This window comes from Equus caballus, chromosome 25 (assembly GCF_041296265.1).
Source record: "Equus caballus isolate H_3958 breed thoroughbred chromosome 25, TB-T2T, whole genome shotgun sequence".
Lineage (NCBI taxonomy): Eukaryota > Metazoa > Chordata > Mammalia > Perissodactyla > Equidae > Equus > Equus caballus.
Window position 1 is genome coordinate 26,543,137 of NC_091708.1, and position 20,444 is coordinate 26,563,580.

A 20,444-nucleotide genomic window follows, 5' to 3' on the forward strand; every position below is an offset into this window, starting at 1 on the left:
AAATATGTTCTCTGTCCCCTACTTCCTTCGGGGATTCCAATTTCATGTCTATTAGGCCGCTGGAAATTGTCCCACAGCTCACTGATGTTCTGTTCTTTTTTTGTGGTTGTTTTTCTCTTTGTGTTTCTTTTTGGATGGATCTATTGCTATGTCTTCAGGTTTACTAATCTTTTTCTTTTTCCTATAGTGTCTAATCTGTTGTTAATCCCATCTTGTGTATTTTTCCATCTCAGACATTATATTTTTCACCTCTTGATGTTTTATTTGGTCTCTTATATCTTCCACGTTTCTACTTAACATGCTCTTAAAGTGCTTCTTGAACATACGGAATACAGTTGTAATAATTATTTTAATGTGCTTGTCTACTAATTCTATCATCTGTGTCATTTCTGGGTTGGCTTCCATTGATTTTTCTCCTCATTATTGGTCACATTTTCCTGCTTCTTTCATGCCTGGTAACTTTTTATTGGACACCAGACATTGTGAATTTTACCTTGTTGGGTGTTGGCTATTTTTGTATTCCTACAAATATTCTGGAGCTTCTTCTGGGATGCAGTTAAGTTACTTAGAAACATTTTGATCCTTTGGGTTTTGCTTTTAAGCATTTTTGGATGGGACCAGAGCATCATTTAGCCTAAGGCTAATTATTCCCCACAACCGAGGCAAAATCCTTTTGAGTACCTACCCAATGCCCCATGAATTAGGAAGTCTTTCCACTCTGGCTGATGAGAATAAGAACTGTTCTTGGCTCTGTGCGAGCTTCCAGGGTTGTTCCCTCTAATTCTTTTGGGTGGTTCTTTCCTCAGCCTCGGGGTACTGTGCTCACACCCATGAGCTCATCAGTGCTTAGCTGAAGATTTGAGGGGAGATCCTCTGCGGATCTCTGAGTTGTCTCTTTGCGCAGCTTTTCCCTCTCTGGGACTCTGTCCTGTGAACTCCAGCTGCCTGGCCTCCTGAGAAACTCAACTCAGGGACCTGGAGTTGGCCTAGGTTCCCTCTCCCTTTTAGAAAGTGCCCTGGGGCTCACCTGGCTGGTTTTCTGTTTCTCAGGGATCACTGCCCTTCGTTGTTTGATGTCATATCTTGAAAACCATTGTTTCATATATTTTGTTTTAGGTGTTCATTGTTTTAGGAGTTTCAGGTGAGAGGGAAAATCCAGTCCTTGTTATTCCATCTTGGCTGGAAGCAGAAGTTACATTATTCTTTTAGTTTGAAAACCTTTTTGAGGGCCTCTGGAGCCCTTCACTATACCTAGCCAAGTTGCTTGTTATCACGCCAGAAAAAGGGGTGCTTCTTAAAAAGGCCTTCCAACACAACTACAAGGACCTGGAGCCATTTTAGGAGAGACAGGGCCCTCTGCTTTTCTTTTCTGGCTCTTGTCAAATCTTTGGCTTTTATTTTCAGACTCAGCTTACTATTTCACATTCCTTTGGCAGAGAAGGTTTTGGCCTCTTCTGCTTTGAAACAACACCTCTCAGCTCACTTGAAATCTCGCATTTTTTTACTTGGTTCCCACTTAGACCCTATTTGTGTATTTAGGTCACCAAAGGCTTCTACATCTGAGGCAAATTAAAGTTTCTCAGTGGTATTTACAGCCACTAACATCTGCTCCTGTAGAGAACCGCTAACCCTAAGATGCTGTGTTCTACCGTGAAGATGAATTGCAGACATACTTTTAAAAGGCAAATCCTGCATTTCAAGGGTGAATAAAATACCCCTTAACAAAGCAGTCCAGCTGGTTAAATTTAGGACAAGAAAAAACCTGACCCAAGAATATTCTCTGGATTTGAGCCCAGGGTATTTTTCCTTTTAGAAGTGAATTTGGTACATTTTCATTCATGTGGAGCTGTTGCCTCCCAGCATTTTATTCTGGGATGGAAGGTCAACAATGACTGCATTGTTGCTAAATCCAATGGACACTTCTCAGTTATTAGCCTACTTGACCTCTCTACAGTATTTCACATTGTTGACGATTATCTCCTTCTTAATACACTCCTTGGCTTTCTTTCTCTCTTTTTGGCCTTTCCTCCTCTGCCTGTCTTTTCAGTTGGTAGTCTTCTGGGTTCTTTCCTGAGCCTTTTTCTCACGTTAAACATTCTCCTTGGGCTCTCTTATCCAGGCCCATGGCTTCACTGGGAATTCTAAATTTATATTTCCAGCCTAAGGTCTTTCCTGAATTTATGTCCAATATATTCAACAATTCACTTGACACCTTCACTTGGACAGCACAAAGGTGACTCACCCTTAGCAGGCTCACATCATTGAACTCATCATGTCTCCCCTCAGTTCAGCCCTCCCTGCCATGTTCTCCATTTTTGTAAAGGGCTCTTCTGAACATCTAATTTCTCGACCCAGGATTCCTGGCATTTTATCTTCCAGTCAATCACCCAGTCTTATTGATTCTACCTCTTTCCATCCCTACTGCTGCTATACTAGTTTGGCCACTATCACCTTTTCCCTGGACTCCTGGAAAAGATGCCACCTAACTACTTTCTGCTTCCAACCCTCATGCTACCCGCCCCTCCCCCCCCCCCCCCCCCCAAATCCATTGTTTCACACTCTAGGCAGAGGCATCTTTCTAAAATACAAATTAAAGCCTTTTGGGATCTTGCTTAAAATCTTTTGAGACTGCCCTTTGCTCTCAGGATAAAGCCCAAGTTGGTTTTAATAATATACGATGCCTTGTGTGATGTTTACCTTCTTGTGTATTAGTTCATGTATATTACTTCCTCCCACACACTCTAACTTCCCTGCCACACTTTCCATTGTTCAGTTCCTCAAATGTCAATGCTTCTCTCATTTTCTGGCCTCTGTGTGTTTTGTTCTTCCTGCCTGTAACCCTTCCTTCACCTCCTTTCCTTGGCTAAATCATCCTTCGAGTCACTTTCTTCCAGAGGTCTTCTCTGACTTCCTTACCACTTTGCTCTGCCCAGCTCCCCAGACAAAGTGAGACGTTAATCTGTTTTTCCAGAGGCTGCCATGTTGCCTCTAGTGGAACACTCAGCCAATCTCCCACTAGACTGTAAACTCCCTCTCGTTCACTTCTGTATCCCCAGCGCTCAGTGTGAGGCTCAGCACAACTGAGGTGCTTAGCTTAGCAAACATTTGCTGCATTGGATTTTCATGTGTCAGTAGCCCTGCAGGTCTCAGGCCTACTGGTTTATAGCCCAGCCACTCTGAGCAGGATTGGGGAGGAAGAGGACATTCTGTAGTGGTTCTTTGGCTGGATTCTTGTTTCTCTACTGTTTCTTTACTACTTTAGCAGTCAGATTCAGTTAACCACTCTGAATCTTAGTTGCCTCCTCTATAAATACAAATGCTTGAACTTCCTGAAGGCAAACGGGGGGACCAAATGATCTTTTTCTTTTTTCTTCTTTAGGTTACTAATATTTTATGCATTAGTCAATCACATTTCCTCTCTTGTGCAATGATTATTCTTGTTCCCTGGTACATTTATATTCTTCTTACTGATTTGAAAGACTTCTTCGTACATATATACATATTTGCTATATATTTTATAAATATTTTAAATTCATTTTTTAATTTAAAAAATATTATTTTTTATGGCTATAGAAAAGCATTTAATTTTTTTCATTCCATTCTTAGCTCACTTGCTGTACAGAAATGGGTAGTGGGCCAGATTTGGCCTATAGGCGTTGTTTGCCATCCCCTGCGCTGATTTGAACTATCTTTGCATTCCTGGAATGAATACCACTTCATCACGAATATACTGCTGGATCTGATTTGCTAATATTTTATTTAGGATTTTTGTGTCTATATTAATAAGATTCGTCTAGCAGAGATTTCAAACTAGTTATAAGGCAGAGATGTATTTTATTTGGCCTACATAATATTTTTAAAATTTTGAATGACTAGCCAATGTTAAAAAATTGGGAGGCATTGTATTTAAATGAGAGATTTCTTTAAAAAAAGGAATGTGGCAAAACTTAGAGAATGTGGGCCCAGTTTTGTCATATTTTAAATAGATTTTCTCTATGTATATTTTCTATTTCATTAATTTCTCTCTGTCTATAGTTTTCTGTTGCTAACATTATCTGGTTTTTGTCTTTGCCTAGCCTTGTAGCTAGCACTGACAAATCTTCCAGTTTTTTTTTTTCCCAGTTCTGAACCAGTTTAAATGACATAGGCGTTATCTGTTTCTTGAAGGTCTTACAGAATTGGCTTCTAAAACTATCTAGGTTTTCTATAGTTTTGTCAGGTACAATTTTGATTTCCTTTTGTAGTTTATCTATGGTTAGTGATCTATTAAAAATTTCAACTCTTGTATCAGTTTTAGCAATGAATACTTTCTAGAAAATCATCCATTTTTTCCCCAGATTTTCCAAGTTATAGAATAAGGTTGCAATGGTTTTCTCTTACAATTTAAAGAGTTACGTTTGTATCTTGGCTATCTTTCTCTTTCCTAAACTTGATTATGTGTAGTTTTCTTTGTTTTTCCAGAGTTCTATTTTATTGGTCTTTTCAAAGAACCAGACTTAGATTTTATTTTTGAAGTCTATTTTTTAAAAATAAATTTCAACTTTAACTCTTATTTTATTTTAAAGTTTTCATGTTAATTAATGTGGTCCTTTTCTAATTTTTTGAAATCAATCTTTAAAAGATTTTGAAAACCTTTCTTGTTTTCTAAATAAAATCATTTTTCCCCTTGAACTTTCTATTCTGTTCCATTGATCTGCTTGTTTTCTTTCTGATACTACATTATTATAATACTGCTTACCATCCTAGTCCACTTTATTATTATTTTTCAAAATTTTTTGGATATTGGGCCAGATGATATCTTAAAAGGCACTGATTCTTTGATAACTAACGTGAAACGCACCCAAATGAATACCTTTAGTTCCTTCACTCTGAACCCAAATAGTCCCTATTCTTCTAGATAGTCAGTCTTTAAAAATGCCTATAATCAATCATTGTGTGTGAATGTGGTTTACGTATGTGGTGTATTTAAATGTTTTGTGTGTGTGCTTGTGTGGTGTGTGTCTATGTGCTTGTACATGTGCATAGGATGCATGTATAGTGTGTGGGATGTGTTTGTATATATGTGTGAGGCGTGTATGTAGTGTGTGTGTGGTGTGTGTGTGTATATATGGTGTGTGTGTTGTCAACTTAAAAAGAAAATTTGCCTGTTATTTTATCCCCAAAATGAATTTATTCGGGAGTAGCTAAAAGAATTGCAATTCAGGGTGTGCACCCTATGGCAAACCTTAGGTAAATCCAGCAAACAAAGGAGGGGAGTGGCTTGTATAGAGAAAAATAGGGAGTAGGAAGGGCTGTTCTAAATGAGAGTGCATTGGGGGAAAGTAGCAGTTCAGCGCTGCAGTGCCTTCTCGTTGGCTGAGCTGCAGCGTTTCTCATTGGCTGGGCTGTCACCGGGTGGGGAGAGAAATCTTCCGTCAGTAGTTTTATATCCTGTCCAAGATGCAAGCCGCCCTTGCTTCCTGTTGGGTGTAATTGATGATGTGTGCCAGGGCGTAAGAGCTCCCCCTCAGGCCTTCCACACTCCAACTTAAGGTTTTTTTGGTTAATTTACACGGTATGTATATGGTGTATTTGTGTATATACATGGGAAATGTTATAGTACATATATGTGTGCAGAGTGTGTTTGTGTTGTGTGTGTAGTATCTTTATGTACGTGTGGAGTTTGTGCAAGGTGTAAGAGAGATACCAAGGCCCAGGGCCAGGGGGTGCTAGAGTGCTCAGGGCATGTCAGAAAGCTAGGCGTGGTCCTCAAACTCCCCTGCCTTCTTGGGGAAAGCAGAGCCATAACCTCGATCCTTTCTGGATGTCCCCTGTGAACAGCAGTGTGGGTTAATGGGGTCAGTCTCTCCTGCGGTGTCGCTGCTCACACTCCACTCACTAATGTCCTCCCTCTCCTGAGAAAAGAGAGACCTGCCCCTTTAAGAGAAGGAAGCTTCCATTGCCCCACTAAGTAAGGGGGCCTTACTGTTGGTGGTGAAGGTGGTGATGGAGCCACTAGAGGGGTCAGATCAGGATCAGGATGGCATTGGAGTCTCCTAACTGAATAGCGTAGCTGCCGAGTGGGGCAGAAGGAGTCAGGAGGGAGCTTGCAAGGCAGTGGGACCTTTGTCCTGGGTGAGTGTGAAGTGCCCATTATGGGCCCCAGTCTTTTCTCTCCCAGGCCACATTCAGATAGTACAACTCTGCCCAGCTCTCTTGCTGGCTCCTACTCCGCTAACTGTGCACCTGCAGGTCACTTACAGCCTCCTGAGTCCGTGGTGGTCTTCCCCAGTGCAGGCTCTACAGTAGTCCCTCGCAGAGTATGAAGGGGCACTGTCACCTTGGGCACATCACTCTCCTCTTCCCTGTGGACCTCCCTTTGCCCTGGCTCCGGAACACCCATGCTTTCTAATTCCTACTGGGGGTGAACACCCCTCTCAGGGAGCATCCTCGGGCCATGCCTATCTCATGCTCCCATCCTGCTCCTGCAGGTCTACAGCACCACAGCCTCTGTGTCCTGTCTGCATCCTGTGGCTTGAGCCTGAGGTTGCCCATTTTCCTTGGCCGGATGGAGTGGCAGAGCCAGGATATCTCCATGCCCAGAAAGGACGCCTGCACTCAGACTTCCCCAGCCAGAAGGAAGATCGGGCATGCTCAAGTCCAGGGTGCAGGTAAGTCCATCTGCCGTTGGGTTGGGGCCAGTGGAGTAGGCCTGCCCCTGCTAAGGGCAGTGCTCATGGTGTGGGGGTTGGAGGAAGAGCAGACCAGGGCTTCACAAAGTGCCAGGATTCCAACAATCCACGGGCCTTTATGTGACTCATTTGCACTCGACCACTAGTTTGCTGATTTCAGGGCTCCTTCTCCAGTTTCCTCTCCCTGCTGGTGGCCAGCTGGCCCTGTGGCATCTAGTTTCCTTACCTGCCTCAAGAAAGCAGGTCTGCTATCTCCACTTGCTGTTGGCCATGAGGCAGGTGTGGAGGAAGGAAGAACAGAAGGAGGATGGCTTTGGGGCACACAGGCCTGGGTTCAGATTTCAGCTCTGCCAACCTCGGACAAGTCACCTTGTCCCTCTCTGCCTGAGGTTCAGACTTATCCCTGGTAAACTGGGGCTGATACTTCCTAGAGTTAGTGTGAAGATTAAATGAGAGGATGTGTGTAAATTGCCCAGCGCAGCCCCTGGTACGTGGTACTCACTTATAACTTTGCTCCCTACTTTCTCTTTCGCATTCCCCAACCTCATCTTGAGTGGATCACTGAGCCGCAAATATCCATTTGGCAACTTCCGACGCTTCCCATTTTTAGCTTTACACGAGACCAGCAGCTTTCCCTCCCACGGCAGCCACAGTCAGAGATGTGCAGAGCAGATGTCTTGGTGTGAAACTGCTCCCGGGAGGCAGCCTGGGAATGTTTGCCGACAAAGCAGTGAGGGGCTGACCTTCCTTCCAGCTCTGCCTGCTCGCACCAGGCTCTGGAGACTGAAGGCGCCTACTCGCTTCGCGTCCTGTACCTTCCTGTCTCCTCAGATGCTGATGCCTGTCCTCCTGTCCCATGGCACCAGGCTGCGGATGGGGGGCTGAAGGCTGGCTGGAGCAAGCTGCTCTGGTCTGGACCTGTGCCAGGCTGCTCTCACCCAGGAGGAGGCTCAAGAGGGACATGGAGAGGGCAGGGTTTGGGAAGGGGCTGCAGCCTGGTGGGCGCGGCTGGCCCAAGTGTGGAGAACAGTTTGCTAAATCCCACTGCACTGGGCCAGGAGGATGCTCCTTTGCCCTTCCTTAGGTTGGGTGATTACAGGTCTGAGCTTCAAAGCATCCGAGAATCCTGGCTAATTGCTGGCCTGGGGGAGCTGGGCGAGCAGGCCTAGCTCGCTGAGTGGGCACGCCAGGGGCTCCGGGGTGGGCACCTCTACTCTGGAGCCAGGAGCCCTGGTGTGGGCGCCCAGTCCTGATGGCTCCTGGGGGAGGCCTGCCGTCCCTCGCCGAGGCCGCCTCCCCTCCGGCCCAGTGGCTGCTCGGTCAGGTGGAAATCTCCCCATTCAAACGGGCGCGGGCCAATCAGGGCGGGCGAGCCCGGCCCGTTCAAACGCGGCGCAGCCCGGCCTCCCGCGCCCGCCTAGGAGCGGCTGGCGCGGGGGGCGGTGGACCTGCTGCCTCGGTTACTGCGGAGCAACACAGACGCCTCGGGTTACAGGCGCTGCTGTGGCCCCAGCGGCCGCCATGGAGCGCGCCCTGCACCGCGTCTCCCTCGGGAGCCGGCGTGCCCACCCGGACTTGTCCTTCTACCTCACCACCTTTGGTAAGTGCCCGCTCGGGCCGGCCGCTCCACCCTGCTGCAGCGGCCAGAAAGGGCCACCCCATGGTGACAGGTGAGGCCGCGCGCTGGCGATCCTTCGTTTGAGGGGCACCTCCTCTGGGCCCCTTTCTCCTGTCATCGCCCAGGAGGGGCTCAGGGCACAGGCTCAGGCGAGCAAGCCGCTGGGCATCAATCTGCTGCCTGGCTGCTGGTGCCAAGTGTGGTTGGTTCTGCCTCACTTGGCTGGAATAATCACGCCCCAGTTAATCTTTCAGAGACCCAGTTTGTCACCACTGAAATTCCCATTAGCCAGCAGCTCAGGGTTAAACCAAGGTCTTGTTACTACATCTCAAGAACTCCTCCGTCCTGTTTCCTTTGGCTCAGGGACGGGACAGGTGCCAGGTCAGCCCAGGTGGCCTTGGCTCCTTCTGGGCTCACCTTGGAACCTGCAGTGTGACTGCTCCAAGGGATATCTGACCTCCAGCTGAGATGGGAGAACTCTCCCCTCTGGGAACCACCAGGCTCTCAGGAGGGACATGGGGCTGGCCTGGGGGCTTGACGTTGACAGAAATGGGCAGCAGGCTCCTGTTCCCAAGCCCTTGGATAGCAGGACTGGGTTCTTCCCAAGAACGACTGGGCAGCAACTGCCCCAGTGGTCTGGGCAAAGCCACCTTCCGAGGAGCCATAGTACAGATAACAGCCCTGTCCCAGAACACAGCCCTTCACAGCCCTGCCTTTCCTCACTGGTTCTGCAGCTCCCTGTGGAGAGGGGCTTACGTTTCCTCTCTGAAGACTTGAGATCCAGAGAGAGGATGGTCTCCCTGTGAGCCAGGGCAGAGCTGGTACCTGAGCTCAAGCCTGGGGAAACGACCAGTCCAGCACATTTTTTTGGGAACTTGTGTACAGTTTTCTTGATGAAGGTTGGGGCAGTTACTGCCACATAACTGGACTTTGACCAGATTTCAAAGGCAGAGCACCCAGGGAGTTAGGCCCTCCCTGGGATTCCGGCTCTCCTACTCTCAGGCTTACCTCTTGGCACACTTAGCTCTTCACAACCTGCCTTTTTCTCTAGGGGCAGAGGGAGTGATGGAAAAGCAGTGGCTTGGCCCCTCGAAATGGCCTGTGGTCTGGCATCCTGGAATTCACTGGTCCAGCTGGTGGAGGAGAACAGCAAGAGTTATTAACTAGCCACTGTTTGTTGAGCACTTACCGTGAGCCATGCCTTGTGTCAAGAGCTTTACCTGCCTTATCACACTGAACCCGCCCAGCCCTTGCAGGCAGTTCCTGTTAACCGCATTGGGATGTGGGACTCTGCCAAACAAGGGAGGTTTCCGGGCTGATCTGAATTGGTAGGGCTGGCGTGGTCGGGAAAGAGTGTCAGGGAACTGTTAAACCCCATTACCTTAGCTGTGTCCTGTTTAAAAAGCAAAAATACGTTTCGTCGTCTTTCCCTCCTTATTATCACGGTAAGATGTATTCGTTGTTGAAAACTTAGTGAAAAGAAGGAAGTGAAAATTACCTGTAGTGTGACTCCCATTGTTAACATTTTGGCTTATATCCTTCCAGAGTTGTTTCTGTGTGTGTGTGTGTGTGTTTGTTTGTGTCTGATTTTAACAGAATTGAGATCCTATCGTATGTACAGTTTGTAACTCATTTCTTCTCCTTAATGGTGTGATGTGACTGTTTCCTTGCATCAGTCCATATTCTTCTACTGAATAAATCAAATCTGGGAAGTTGGGGAGGGTCCAGCCCAGCAGGGAGTGGGTGCCCTGCCCAGCCCTGGCCTCAGGGATCTCTTAGATCTCTCCGAGGACACTGATCGACGCTGGAAAAGTTCTCTCCTGTTTCCTGCATTAACTCTGTTTCCTTGACGAACGCCGCTCCCCTTTCAGGCTGCTGAGTGATTTTTGCTTGTCTGCTCACGAATGAAGATGTCTATCAGTGGTTCCCAAACCTGGCCAGCCGTCAGAAGCACCTGGGGAGCCTGCTAACACACAGGTCCCTAGGATCGTCTCTCAGAGATTCCAGTTTAATGGGTGTGGGGTGGAACCTGAGATTCTGTCATTTTAAGAAGTCATGGAAGTATTCAGCTATGGATTCAAACTTGGTTTGGCCAGCTAACATGGACTCCGTTAACTGTGAAGGTCTTTGCTAAGTTTTCCTCAGTTCACTGGCCTGTCCCCAACGTAGCAGGTAGCTCGTGGCCTTCACCAGTGGGCTCTGCCCCGGTAGAACCAGAGGAAGGTGCTGCCCAGCTGGCAATTCCCTGAGACAAACATTTAAAGGGAGCTTCAGCATCTCTGGAAATAGAAAGAGACACCATTGTTCTGAGCAGAACTCCCTTCAGTGAGAGTGCCATACAGGACATGCTGTGGTTTCTGTATTGTGTGTGTAGGCGCATGAGTTCAAGCCCTAGTCCCCAGTACGGGGTGTATAGCATTAGTTGGCCCTACACAGCTTTCTAGGGAGGTGGCCTGGCTTCAGGGGAGGGGAGTTTGTAAACCAGGGCTGGAACCCAACTCCTCCAAGGGATGTCTTCTTTATAAGATCTGGTGTAATTTGAAGGAACCATTATAGGGGTACCTAAGTTTTTTCTTCCTTCAGCATGATCTCTTTTGATTTTATTAATATATTTGTGAACTTTTGAAAAAACTTCATTGAGATATAATTCACATACGTACAATTCACTGATATGAAGTGTACAATTGAATGGTTTTTAGGATATTCACAGAGTTGGGTAATCATCACCACAGTCAATTGTAAAACATTTTTATCACCTCGAAAAAAACACTGCACCTTTAGCTGATTACCCCAATTCCTACCACTCCTGCCTCCCCCACCTCCCCCAGCCCTAAGCAACCATTAATCTACTTTCTGTCTTTGTAGAGTTGCCCATTCAGGACTTTCCCCGTAAATGGCATCATATAATATGTGTTTTTTTGGGGGACTGGCTTCTTTCACTTAGCATAATGTTTTCAGCCGTCACTCACGTAGCATGTGTCAGTACTTCAGTCATTTTTATGGCTGAATAATATTCCATGGTATTGATACCCCACATTTTTTTATCCATTCGTTAGTCGATGGACATCTGGATTGTTTCTGTCTTTTTGCTGTTAGGAATAATGCTCTGCTGTGAACATTCATGTGCAAGTTTTGGTGTGGACAAGTGTTTTCAGTTCTCTTCGGTAAATACCTACGAGTAGAATTGCTGGGTCAAAGGGTAACTCTATGTTTAACTGTTTGAGGAACTCCCAACCTCTTCCAAGGTGGCTGCACCATTTTCCATTCCCATTAGCATGAGAGTTTTGATTTCTCCGCAACCTCCAACACTTGCTGTTATCTGACTTTTTAACTGTAGCTATCCTAGTGGGTGAGAAGTGGTATCTCATTGTGGTTTTGATTTACATTTCACTGATGACCCGTGATGTTGAGCATCTTTTTGTGTGCTTATTGGCTATTTGTATATTTTCTTTTGAGAAAAGTTTATTCAGTTCCTTCACCCATTTTCAAATTGGACTGTTTATTTTTTATTATTGAGTGGTAAGAGTTCTTTAATATATTCTAGATACAAGGTCCTTATCAGATATATGATTTGCCAATATTTTCTCTCAATCTGTGGGTTTTTTGATCTGCTTTCTTGATAGCATTCTTTGAAGCTCAAATGTTTTTAATTTTGATGAAGTCAAATTTATCTATTTTTTTCTTTTGTTTCTTGTGCTTTTGGTGTCGTATCTCAGCATCTATGGTCAAATCCAAGGTCACAGAGATTTACCTCTCTGTTTTCTTCTAAGAGGTTTATAGTTTTGACTCTTACATTTAAGTCTGATTCATTTCAAGTTAGTTTTACATACGGTGTGAGGAAAGGGTCCAACTTCATTCTTGTGTGTGTGTGGCTACCCAGTTGACCTAGCCTCATTTTTTAATGATGTTGTTATGTCTCCTTTGGATGGCCTTGGCATCCTTGTTGAAAATTAATTGACCATGCATGCATAGGTTTATTTCTGGACTCTCAAGTCTGTTCCATTGATCTATTTGTCTATCTTTGTGCCAATACCACACTGTCTTGATTCCTGTGGCTTTGTAGTAAACTTTGAAATTGGGAAGTGTGAATCTTTCGACCTTGTTCTTCTTTTTTAAGATTGTTTTGGCTACCTTGGGTTCCTTGAGTCTCCGTATGAATTTTAGGTGTAATATTTTATATGGAGAATAAAAACCCAAATTCACAAAAATGTTTGATAAATATTTAAAGAATATCTTCTTGAAGGGACACCAACTTATTAGCCTGCCTGAGGCAACAAACTGTTAGCCTGCCTGGCGTCTCTGGTCTGGGGCCTGGATGTGGTGAGTGGTCACGGGAGAGAAGAGGTTGCTTTTTCTCCAGAGTGTCTCGGCCAGGAGGTGACAGGCAGGCTGGATCTGTTCTGAGGGCTGCAGGTAGCTGTGGACATTGGGTGACACAACCCGACCCTCTTTGGAATTGTTATCCCCAAATGAACCTGCAGGGTGGAAGCTGTGGGGAGCAGCTGTGCGTGCAGCCTCTGGAGAAGTGCCTGGAATCTTGGTTTGCCAGAGGGGTGTCAGGAAGATGTGGTTCTGACGGCAGAGTGGATCAGGGAGTATCATTAATGTGCTGGGCATTTCCTTAGTTTTCTTCTGTTTGTTGTAGCAGTACAATGTTAGCTGGGGTCCCAGCCCACTCCTTTCTCTGCCTCTCACTGGAAGCCACGGAGATAAAAAATCCATTTTCTGTAGTGAGAATGAGGCTTGGGAGCAGATGCCAGCCAGCTGCTCAGTGTGTGGGCAGTGCGAAGGCAGGCCCTGAACTGGAGGCCTGCACCATGCCCCTGCCAGCTTCCCCTGGCTCGCCTGGTACTCTGAGCCGGGAACATCCCTGGGCCTGGAGGGGAAGCCCATCCAGCCGTTTCTCAGGAGCTCCTCATGTGCTGGCAGAGTCCTCAGCATTCACTGGCTTATCTGTCATTTGGAGTCCATCTGCTTGGGAGCGTTCAGAAATTCCTCGAAGTTTCTGACCTGTTGATAGCTTTTTGTTCTTTTTTCCAATTCTGCTGTGTATGTATATTTTTTCCTTAACTTTTTAAATATGAAACATGACACACATATTGAGAAGCGGCCCCTAAATGATGTGCAGTTCAGTGAGTTATCACAGAGCAAACACTTGTGTAACTTTTACAAGGGTCAAAAATAGAACATTGTCAATATCCGGAAGCCTTATGGCTATAGGTAGTTTTTTTTCTTTATCATTCAGGTCGAAATACTTTCTAATTTTCATGGTTGTTTCTTCTTGAACACATGGGTTCTTTGGAAGTATATTTCTTTCTTTCTTTCTTTCTTTCTTTTTTTTTTGTGAGGAAGATTGGCCCTGAGCTAACACCTGTGCCAATCTTCCTTTGTTTTATGTGGGATGCCACTGCAGCGTGGCTTGATGAGTGGTGCTAGGTCTTTGCCCGGGATCTGAACCTACGAACCCCAGGCTGCCGAAGTGGAGCACACGAACTTAACTGCTATGTCACTGGGCCAGCCCTGGAATTATGTATGTTAATTTCCAAATATTGGGGATTTTCTAGTAATATTTTTATTCTTTATTTTATGTTTTGGTTAGAGAACATTCTCTGCATCCTTTAAGTCCTTTGATGATTCAGCATTTAGTCACTTTTTATGAATGCTGTGTGTGTACTTGAAAAGATCTGTAGGAGTTGGGTGCAGTGTTCTTTGTATACGTCAGGTTTACTAATTAGGTTGTTGAGATGTTCTATATCCTTGCTGATTCCCCCTCCCCCGTTTGTTTGATCAGTTACTGGGAGAGATATGTAAAATTCCTACTATGAGTGTAAATTTGTCTCTTTGTCATTATAGTTCTGTTGGCTTCTCCTTCATATATTTTGAAGCAATATTAAGAGCATGCAAATTTAGAATTATCTTTCTGCTGAATTGAAACTTTTATTATTATGAAGTCTTCTTTTGTTGTCATGAAGTCTTCTCTTTATTTCTAGTAGAGATAAAGTCTGCTGTTGCTGACATTAACATAGCTACCCATCTTCTTTTGGTTAATCATTGCCTGGCATGTCTTTTTCCGTACAATTTCTTTCCGCCTTTCTGTTTCTTTGCGTTTTAGGTGGGCTGTGTCTATTGCAAACAGTAGGTACAGAGTTGTTGTTTTTCTTCTTAATGCAGACCTAGGATGATATCTTCCTTCAGAAAGATCTTTCTTTGCCTCTGTCCGATGCTTGATGTTGCTAGCAATCTGGGATAGTCTTAATTCTATGTTAGGGACTGAGATGATTTGCAGTTGAGCCGTAGTCCCTTGAGGAACTGTGTCTGTTGATGGTTCACTCTATTCCCAAGGAGCAACTCTTTCAGGTTCCAACCTAAAAGGTAGGGGCTTGGAGGACCCCACTTCTCGGCAGGGCTTGGTCTCCACCTCCTGTTCCTCTAGCCCGAAGAGGCAGACAGAAACTCTGCTCAGCCTCCCAGCCTTTCAGTCACCTCTGGCATTTGAAAACACCCCTAGGAGAAAATTAGCTCAGAAAAACATTAAATGTAATTTAATGGACATCCATCCCCCCAGATCCTGCGTCATAGTTCCTCTCTGTCTTGTTACATCTCCAAGAAGCTGCTTCTAAATATTTTCACCTAGCTTTTCTAGATTTCCGCCGTGGGTCTGTCAACCCAGAAATAGGAGTTCCCCACATATGTTTTCCAATTTTTCTGAGTTGTTTTCTTCCTTCCTCCCTCCTTCCCTCCCTCCCTTCCTTTCGTCACTTCAGTGGGAATGCCTTCTATGTGAATGATGCTTCACATGTATTAGTTCTCAGTTTTACAACGGCCCTATTAGAACTCTATTCTTCTTCCCATTGTACATGTGAGGAAACTGACAATGTAGTGATTAAGGACCATTGGCTGTGGAACCAGGATCCAAACCAGGTCTTAGTGACTCCAGAACCCGTGCTTTGCTCATAGTTCCATGCTTCTTCTCTGGGGTTTTCCATATTAAACTTGTTCTGCTGGAAAACTTTATTTGATAGTGAAAAAATAATACAGGTAAAACATAATGAAAATAAATGATGGACTCCATTGTATGGCTTAAAGCCATCAGCGAGCACATAACAGACGCTCATCATTATAAAATAACATGTTTAACCATGGAGAAAAAGTCTGTAATATGACATAAGACAAGGATATGGAGAAGCAAATGTGGTAAAATTGAGAATTTTGGAATTAAAATTATGACTTTATGTATGTGGTTTAAAAAAAATCATTACAATAAAACCTAAAGGAAAATAGTAAAAGGCAGAGTAATGTGAATTTCTATATACTATAGTGTTGTAACAAATGTGTGTAAAAGAAACACGTCTGCTCTGCAGGTGAAGCATTTTCGTGAATGTGCTCAGTTGTCCTTGGGTAATGTGGGACAATGCTAGATTTTGCAGTTTAGTAGTAATGAATGTGGTTTGAATCTATCAAAATTCTTTATTAAGAAAATCAAGAACCTCAAAAATGGGAAGTCTTCTGTTTCCTTAGTCATAATACACTGATTTGCCTTAGAGCTATGTTTTCTTAATTTTTAAAATTGAAAAATTGTCTCAGAATTGAGATCAGATTTATGTCACCCAACTCTAGAGGCAGTATGGGTATGTATTAGTTATCTATTGCTTCATAACAAATTATCCCAATATCTGTTGGCTTAAAAAACCAGGGGGCTGGCCCCATGGCCTGGTGGTGAGTTCACACACTCCGCTTCAGCCGCCTCGGTTCATGGGTTTGGATCCCGGGCACGGACCTACACACAGCTCATCAAGCCATGCTGTGGTGACATCTCACCTACAAAATAGAGGAGGATTGGCATAGATGTTAGCTCAGGGTGAATCTTCCTTAGCAAAACCAAACCAAAACAAACATTTATTATCTCCCTTCTGATTTCTGTGAGTCAGGAATTTGGGAATGGCTTAGCTGGGTGCATTTTGTTCCATCTTTCAGGGGGGTTGCAGTCAAGATGTTAGCTGACTTATGCTGGCCAGAGCAATCTACTCCTGGAAGGAAAGACGGCTTGGGAGCCCACATTCATCACGGGTTTCACAGGAAGCAGAGCGTCAGATGAAAGGGGTGGGATGGACCCATCGTAATTTCCATCCCTCCGCAGCAGCCCCTGCTCACTTTAGCTCTGCAGGTCCCCCTCCTGCCAGCGGGCACCGTCACTGGCCAGGGCTGCTCCTCCGAATGGAACTCAAGATTCTCCCCCTTCCAAACAACAGACACTTGAAATTCTCCAGGGCTCCATCCCAGAGCTGTGTGGCTCCCAGTTCCCAGCACCGCGGCAGCCTCCCATTTCTCCCTTAGAGGGCAGAAAGTGAAATTGGCAAACACGCATAACCCTCTCTGAGCCTTAAGCGGCCTGCTGTGTGGGTGAGGCAGCCGGGGACCACAGAGAGAGGGGCTGCCTGGCGGCTGGCTAGGCTCCTCCCTCCTGCCCTCCTGCACACACGGCTTAAGGTACAGACTTGTCCCCACAAATGGAGGGAAAGTCTGTGAGTGGTAGTGGCTGGCTGGGCTCTGTGTAGACCTGACCTGCTGTGTACCTTTGTCCCAATATCATCCCCCTTCCAGTGGCTTTCCATACGTGACCGTTCTTAAGTGGGGAATTGCTTTTGGGGTGAATGGGGTTTGGCGATGGCTGCAGCTTTGTGCTAGCCAGGCAGGTCCCTCCCAGCTGTATTCTCTGCACACCCCTGAGTGCCGTGGGCTCCCTCTAGGACACAATCCTGCTGACCCTGAATCCAGCAGTGGTGTGCGGCCCCTATCTCCTTGCTTCGTTTTCTGAGTTTGTCCCTTGCTGCCTGTGTCCTGAGAGCCCCTTCATCTTCCTGCCAGACTGAAGTTCTTTAGCTTCCATGCCCTTTTTTGCACAGCGCCCCTGAACCCCCAAGTCCTGTGCCCGGCAGAATGTGGGTTCATTGCCTTCTCTGCACTTTTGGAAGCTCCCTCTCATTCAGTATTTTTCCTGCCGTATGGGGCCCTGTCTGTTCTCCCTTTGCCTCTGGGCCCTGGCTCCCTGGTGCCCTCCTGCAGCCTCTCTGGGCACCCATCACTGCAACACTTTGCACACAGAGTTGGTGCCCAACTGCAGCACCATGGGAACGGGGACATGCCTTCTCCCGGGCCTCTGAACACCCTGATGAGGTTGACTTCAGGCCCCTTAGCCTGAACATAGCACTCTCATTGGCCACACCCTGAGCCTGGGGAGAAAGTGGGGTGTGGACAAGACCCAAGGTTGGGAGGCTTGTGAGGGGCCTGATTTGCTGGTACTTGGCCCACCTGAAGGCCCCAGGGATTCGCCTGACTGCCCCTTCACCTGCTGGCTTATTTCTCTAGACTTGGGGACATTTCTTGGAGCTGCCCTCTCTTGGCGTCCTCTTGGCTTCTCAAGCAAAGCTGCTGCACCTTGTCCTGTGTCTGATGCTGCCTGCTCCTGAACCCCAGGGCTCATTGGCAGATGCAGTGGTACATATCAGAGGGCTGTGAGTGTTCTAGAACACCGGCTTGGTACACAGGAAAGTGTGCTGGAGCCGGGGCAGAGTTCTGGTCTCCAGTTCCAGCTCTGCCTGCCCTGGTCACTCTGCGCTCAAGTCACCTTCCAGCTCTGGGCATGACTGTTCCAGCTACCAAATGAGGAGGTGGGCAAGATGCCTTCAGGAGCCTCAGACATTTGATGGAAGGGAAGAGGACAGAGGGGACAGGCATGGCTGAGGGAAGGGTCTCATTCTTCATCTTGCCCTCATCTGTGAGCCCTAGGATATGCCGGGGTGGGGTGTGTCCTGCACTGGGGGCCTGGAGCCTGGTCTGGTTTGGTTTCTCTGCTGTAACAGGGTATAGGGCACCCTGGCCCTCCCAGGAGACCTGCTTGGCAGGGCCTGGAAGGGGAGCTGCTTGGAGCTGTGCAGACTCATCTGATCTCCGAGTCAGTCTTCTTCCCAGGCCCATCCTCCGCTCCAGCTCCACCCTTGGCCTTGCCCATGCCCCCATGCTAGCCACTGGGCCATGAGTTCCCTGTGGGTAGGCACCAGGCTGTTCAGATCTGCCCATCGCTCAGCCACGTACAGGTGTCCAGCAGATGTTTGTCAAGTGGCATTAGTGACCATTTGCATTGAGAGGTTTCTGCACCCTGGTTTCTGGGAAGGGGCCGTTGGTAGGTGATACTGTTGTGCAGCGCAGTGGTTTCCATGGCTTTGGGAAGCTAAATGTGTTTGGGCCAGAGCTGGCTTTGCACTGGGAATAGTTTCAGAAAAAATGTTTTGTGTTAAACATAGATGCCTTGGTTTGATGAGATCCGATCCATGACTGCTGTTTGTCTTGTTTCCACCCTCCCCCTCCCACCCTTCACTGGGCTGGGCACAGTTTTGTAGGAGATTTCTCAGCTCTAGGGAGCCCCAAAGTGGTAATTGCTCAGACCTTGAGCTAATAATACTGCGTATTCTCCTGGCGTCTTTCATCCCGGGACCTCCTCCCTCTCCAGCGTTATCTGATCCCAACACACCTCGCAGAGCACGATAACACCTATTATTAGCACCACCTCCCAGCCCTGGACGCTCTGGCTCTGAGACAGGAGGGGAGTCTGGGCTGGAACCGGAACCTGCCTTCGGGCTTCTGAGATCGGTGTCCTGGGCAGGAGAATGGCAGGGATTTCTGATGGGTGAAGAGCTGGACCAGGGTTTGCTGGAGCCTGAATTGCTTGGGGCTGTAGCTTAAACTCCCCTAGGTGCATGGAGCAGATGGTTGCCAGGTCGCAGTGGTTGGTGGACTGCTGCGGAGTTATGAGATGCAGAGCTTCCTTCCTTTCTGTTCTCTGAACCCTGCCTGCCTGCCCTTCCTCCAGCCAGCAACAAAGCCCAGGGCCCAGCCACCATCCCAATTCATGGGGCATGTCCAGAGATGAACAGTTGAGATGGGGAGGGATGTCATCAGGAACGGTGTGCCATGAGGAGCGATGGAAGGACTTTAGACTTTGGTCCAGAGGAGAGAGCCCAGAGACTGCAGAATGAGATCCATTTAGTGAAAGTTACTGAGGGGCCACTTTTGCTTCAATAAAGTTGGAGCATTGAACAATCAGAGCTATCTCAAAAGGGAAAGGGCTCCCATTGCAGGAAGTGAGCTCCCTGTCACTGGAGGTGATCAAGCAGAGGCGGATGACTGCTAGACAGGGTTGTCATGGATGGAGCAGATGCAGAAGCTCTCTGGTTGATGTGTAGGGTCGCTGCAGGCTGGGAGGTCCCGCCCTGCCTGCCTTGCCTGCCCAATGTGTGTCTGCTGGGTGGATTGAGTTCAGCGGCGTCTTGAGGTTCTAGGAGGAATCTGTTGGATTGAGAGGTTTTTCAACACGTCATTGAGGAGGAGGAGTGTGGTCCTCTCCTCTGCCCATGCTGCAGGCCCGTTGGGTGTCTGTGAGGATGACCTGGTGTTTGATTTTGTTTTTATATTGTATCTTTAAAAAAAAACAAAAATAGGGAGCCAGGGGAAAAACCTCATCCAGCCCCTCATTGTTCACCTGCTTTCCAGCCCTGAACCTTCTATAATCTTAAGTTTCCCCTCGTCTCTCCTCCTTCTCTTCTTCCCTTCTTCTCTTCCTCCTTTTCTCTCTTCTATCCTCTCTTTCTCTCTCCTCTTCTCTTCTTTCTTTGTTTCCTCTTTAGTTTATTTTTAATTATAAAAGTGCTAGAACTCACAGGTATATTTGTATTGTTGAAACAATTGCAATAGGGGTAGATAGAAATTCCTCTCGACTTCCCTCCCTCCAATTCCCAGTCTCTTCCCTAAAGGTGGTCACTCCTTTTAATTTCGCGTCTTTTCAGAACACACACACACACAGAGAAAAATATATACCGTATGTATCATTTGGCGATTTGCTTGTTGCACTTAAAAACTTGTCTCAGTCATGTTCCTATGCCCGGACATAGAGATCTCCCCCTTCTTTGTGACAGCCCACACTATTCCGTGGCACAGCTCTAGATGGTTCACTTAGCCATTTTCATATTGATGGGCATTTCAGGTGTTTCCAATTTTGCACCTTGCTGTAGCGCCAGCCTTTGCTCACACATGAGTTTTTGTCTGTGATAGTTACCTGGAGGTAGAATTGCTAGGTCCAAGGGTATGCACATTTAAATTCT

The 20,444-nt window shown here is 46.6% G+C and overlaps 1 protein-coding gene across 7 annotated transcripts in view; it reads left to right on the forward strand.

The window, feature by feature from the left end:
- The window catches only part of RGS3 (regulator of G protein signaling 3), a 132,277-nt gene that overhangs the window by 5,570 nt on the left and 106,263 nt on the right, over positions 1-20,444 (forward strand). For 4 of the 7 annotated variants that reach the window (XM_070251161.1, XM_070251162.1, XM_070251160.1 and 1 more), the window contains one exon: positions 6,471-6,650. In XM_070251161.1, coding sequence (XP_070107262.1) covers positions 6,548-6,650 — 103 coding nt within the window. In that variant the 5' untranslated portion in view covers positions 6,471-6,547. Of the gene's footprint in view, positions 1-6,470; positions 6,651-7,829; positions 8,272-20,444 lie in introns of those variants that run through there. The other 3 variants (XM_023628693.2, XM_023628697.2, XM_023628694.2) reach the window with 3 other exon arrangements.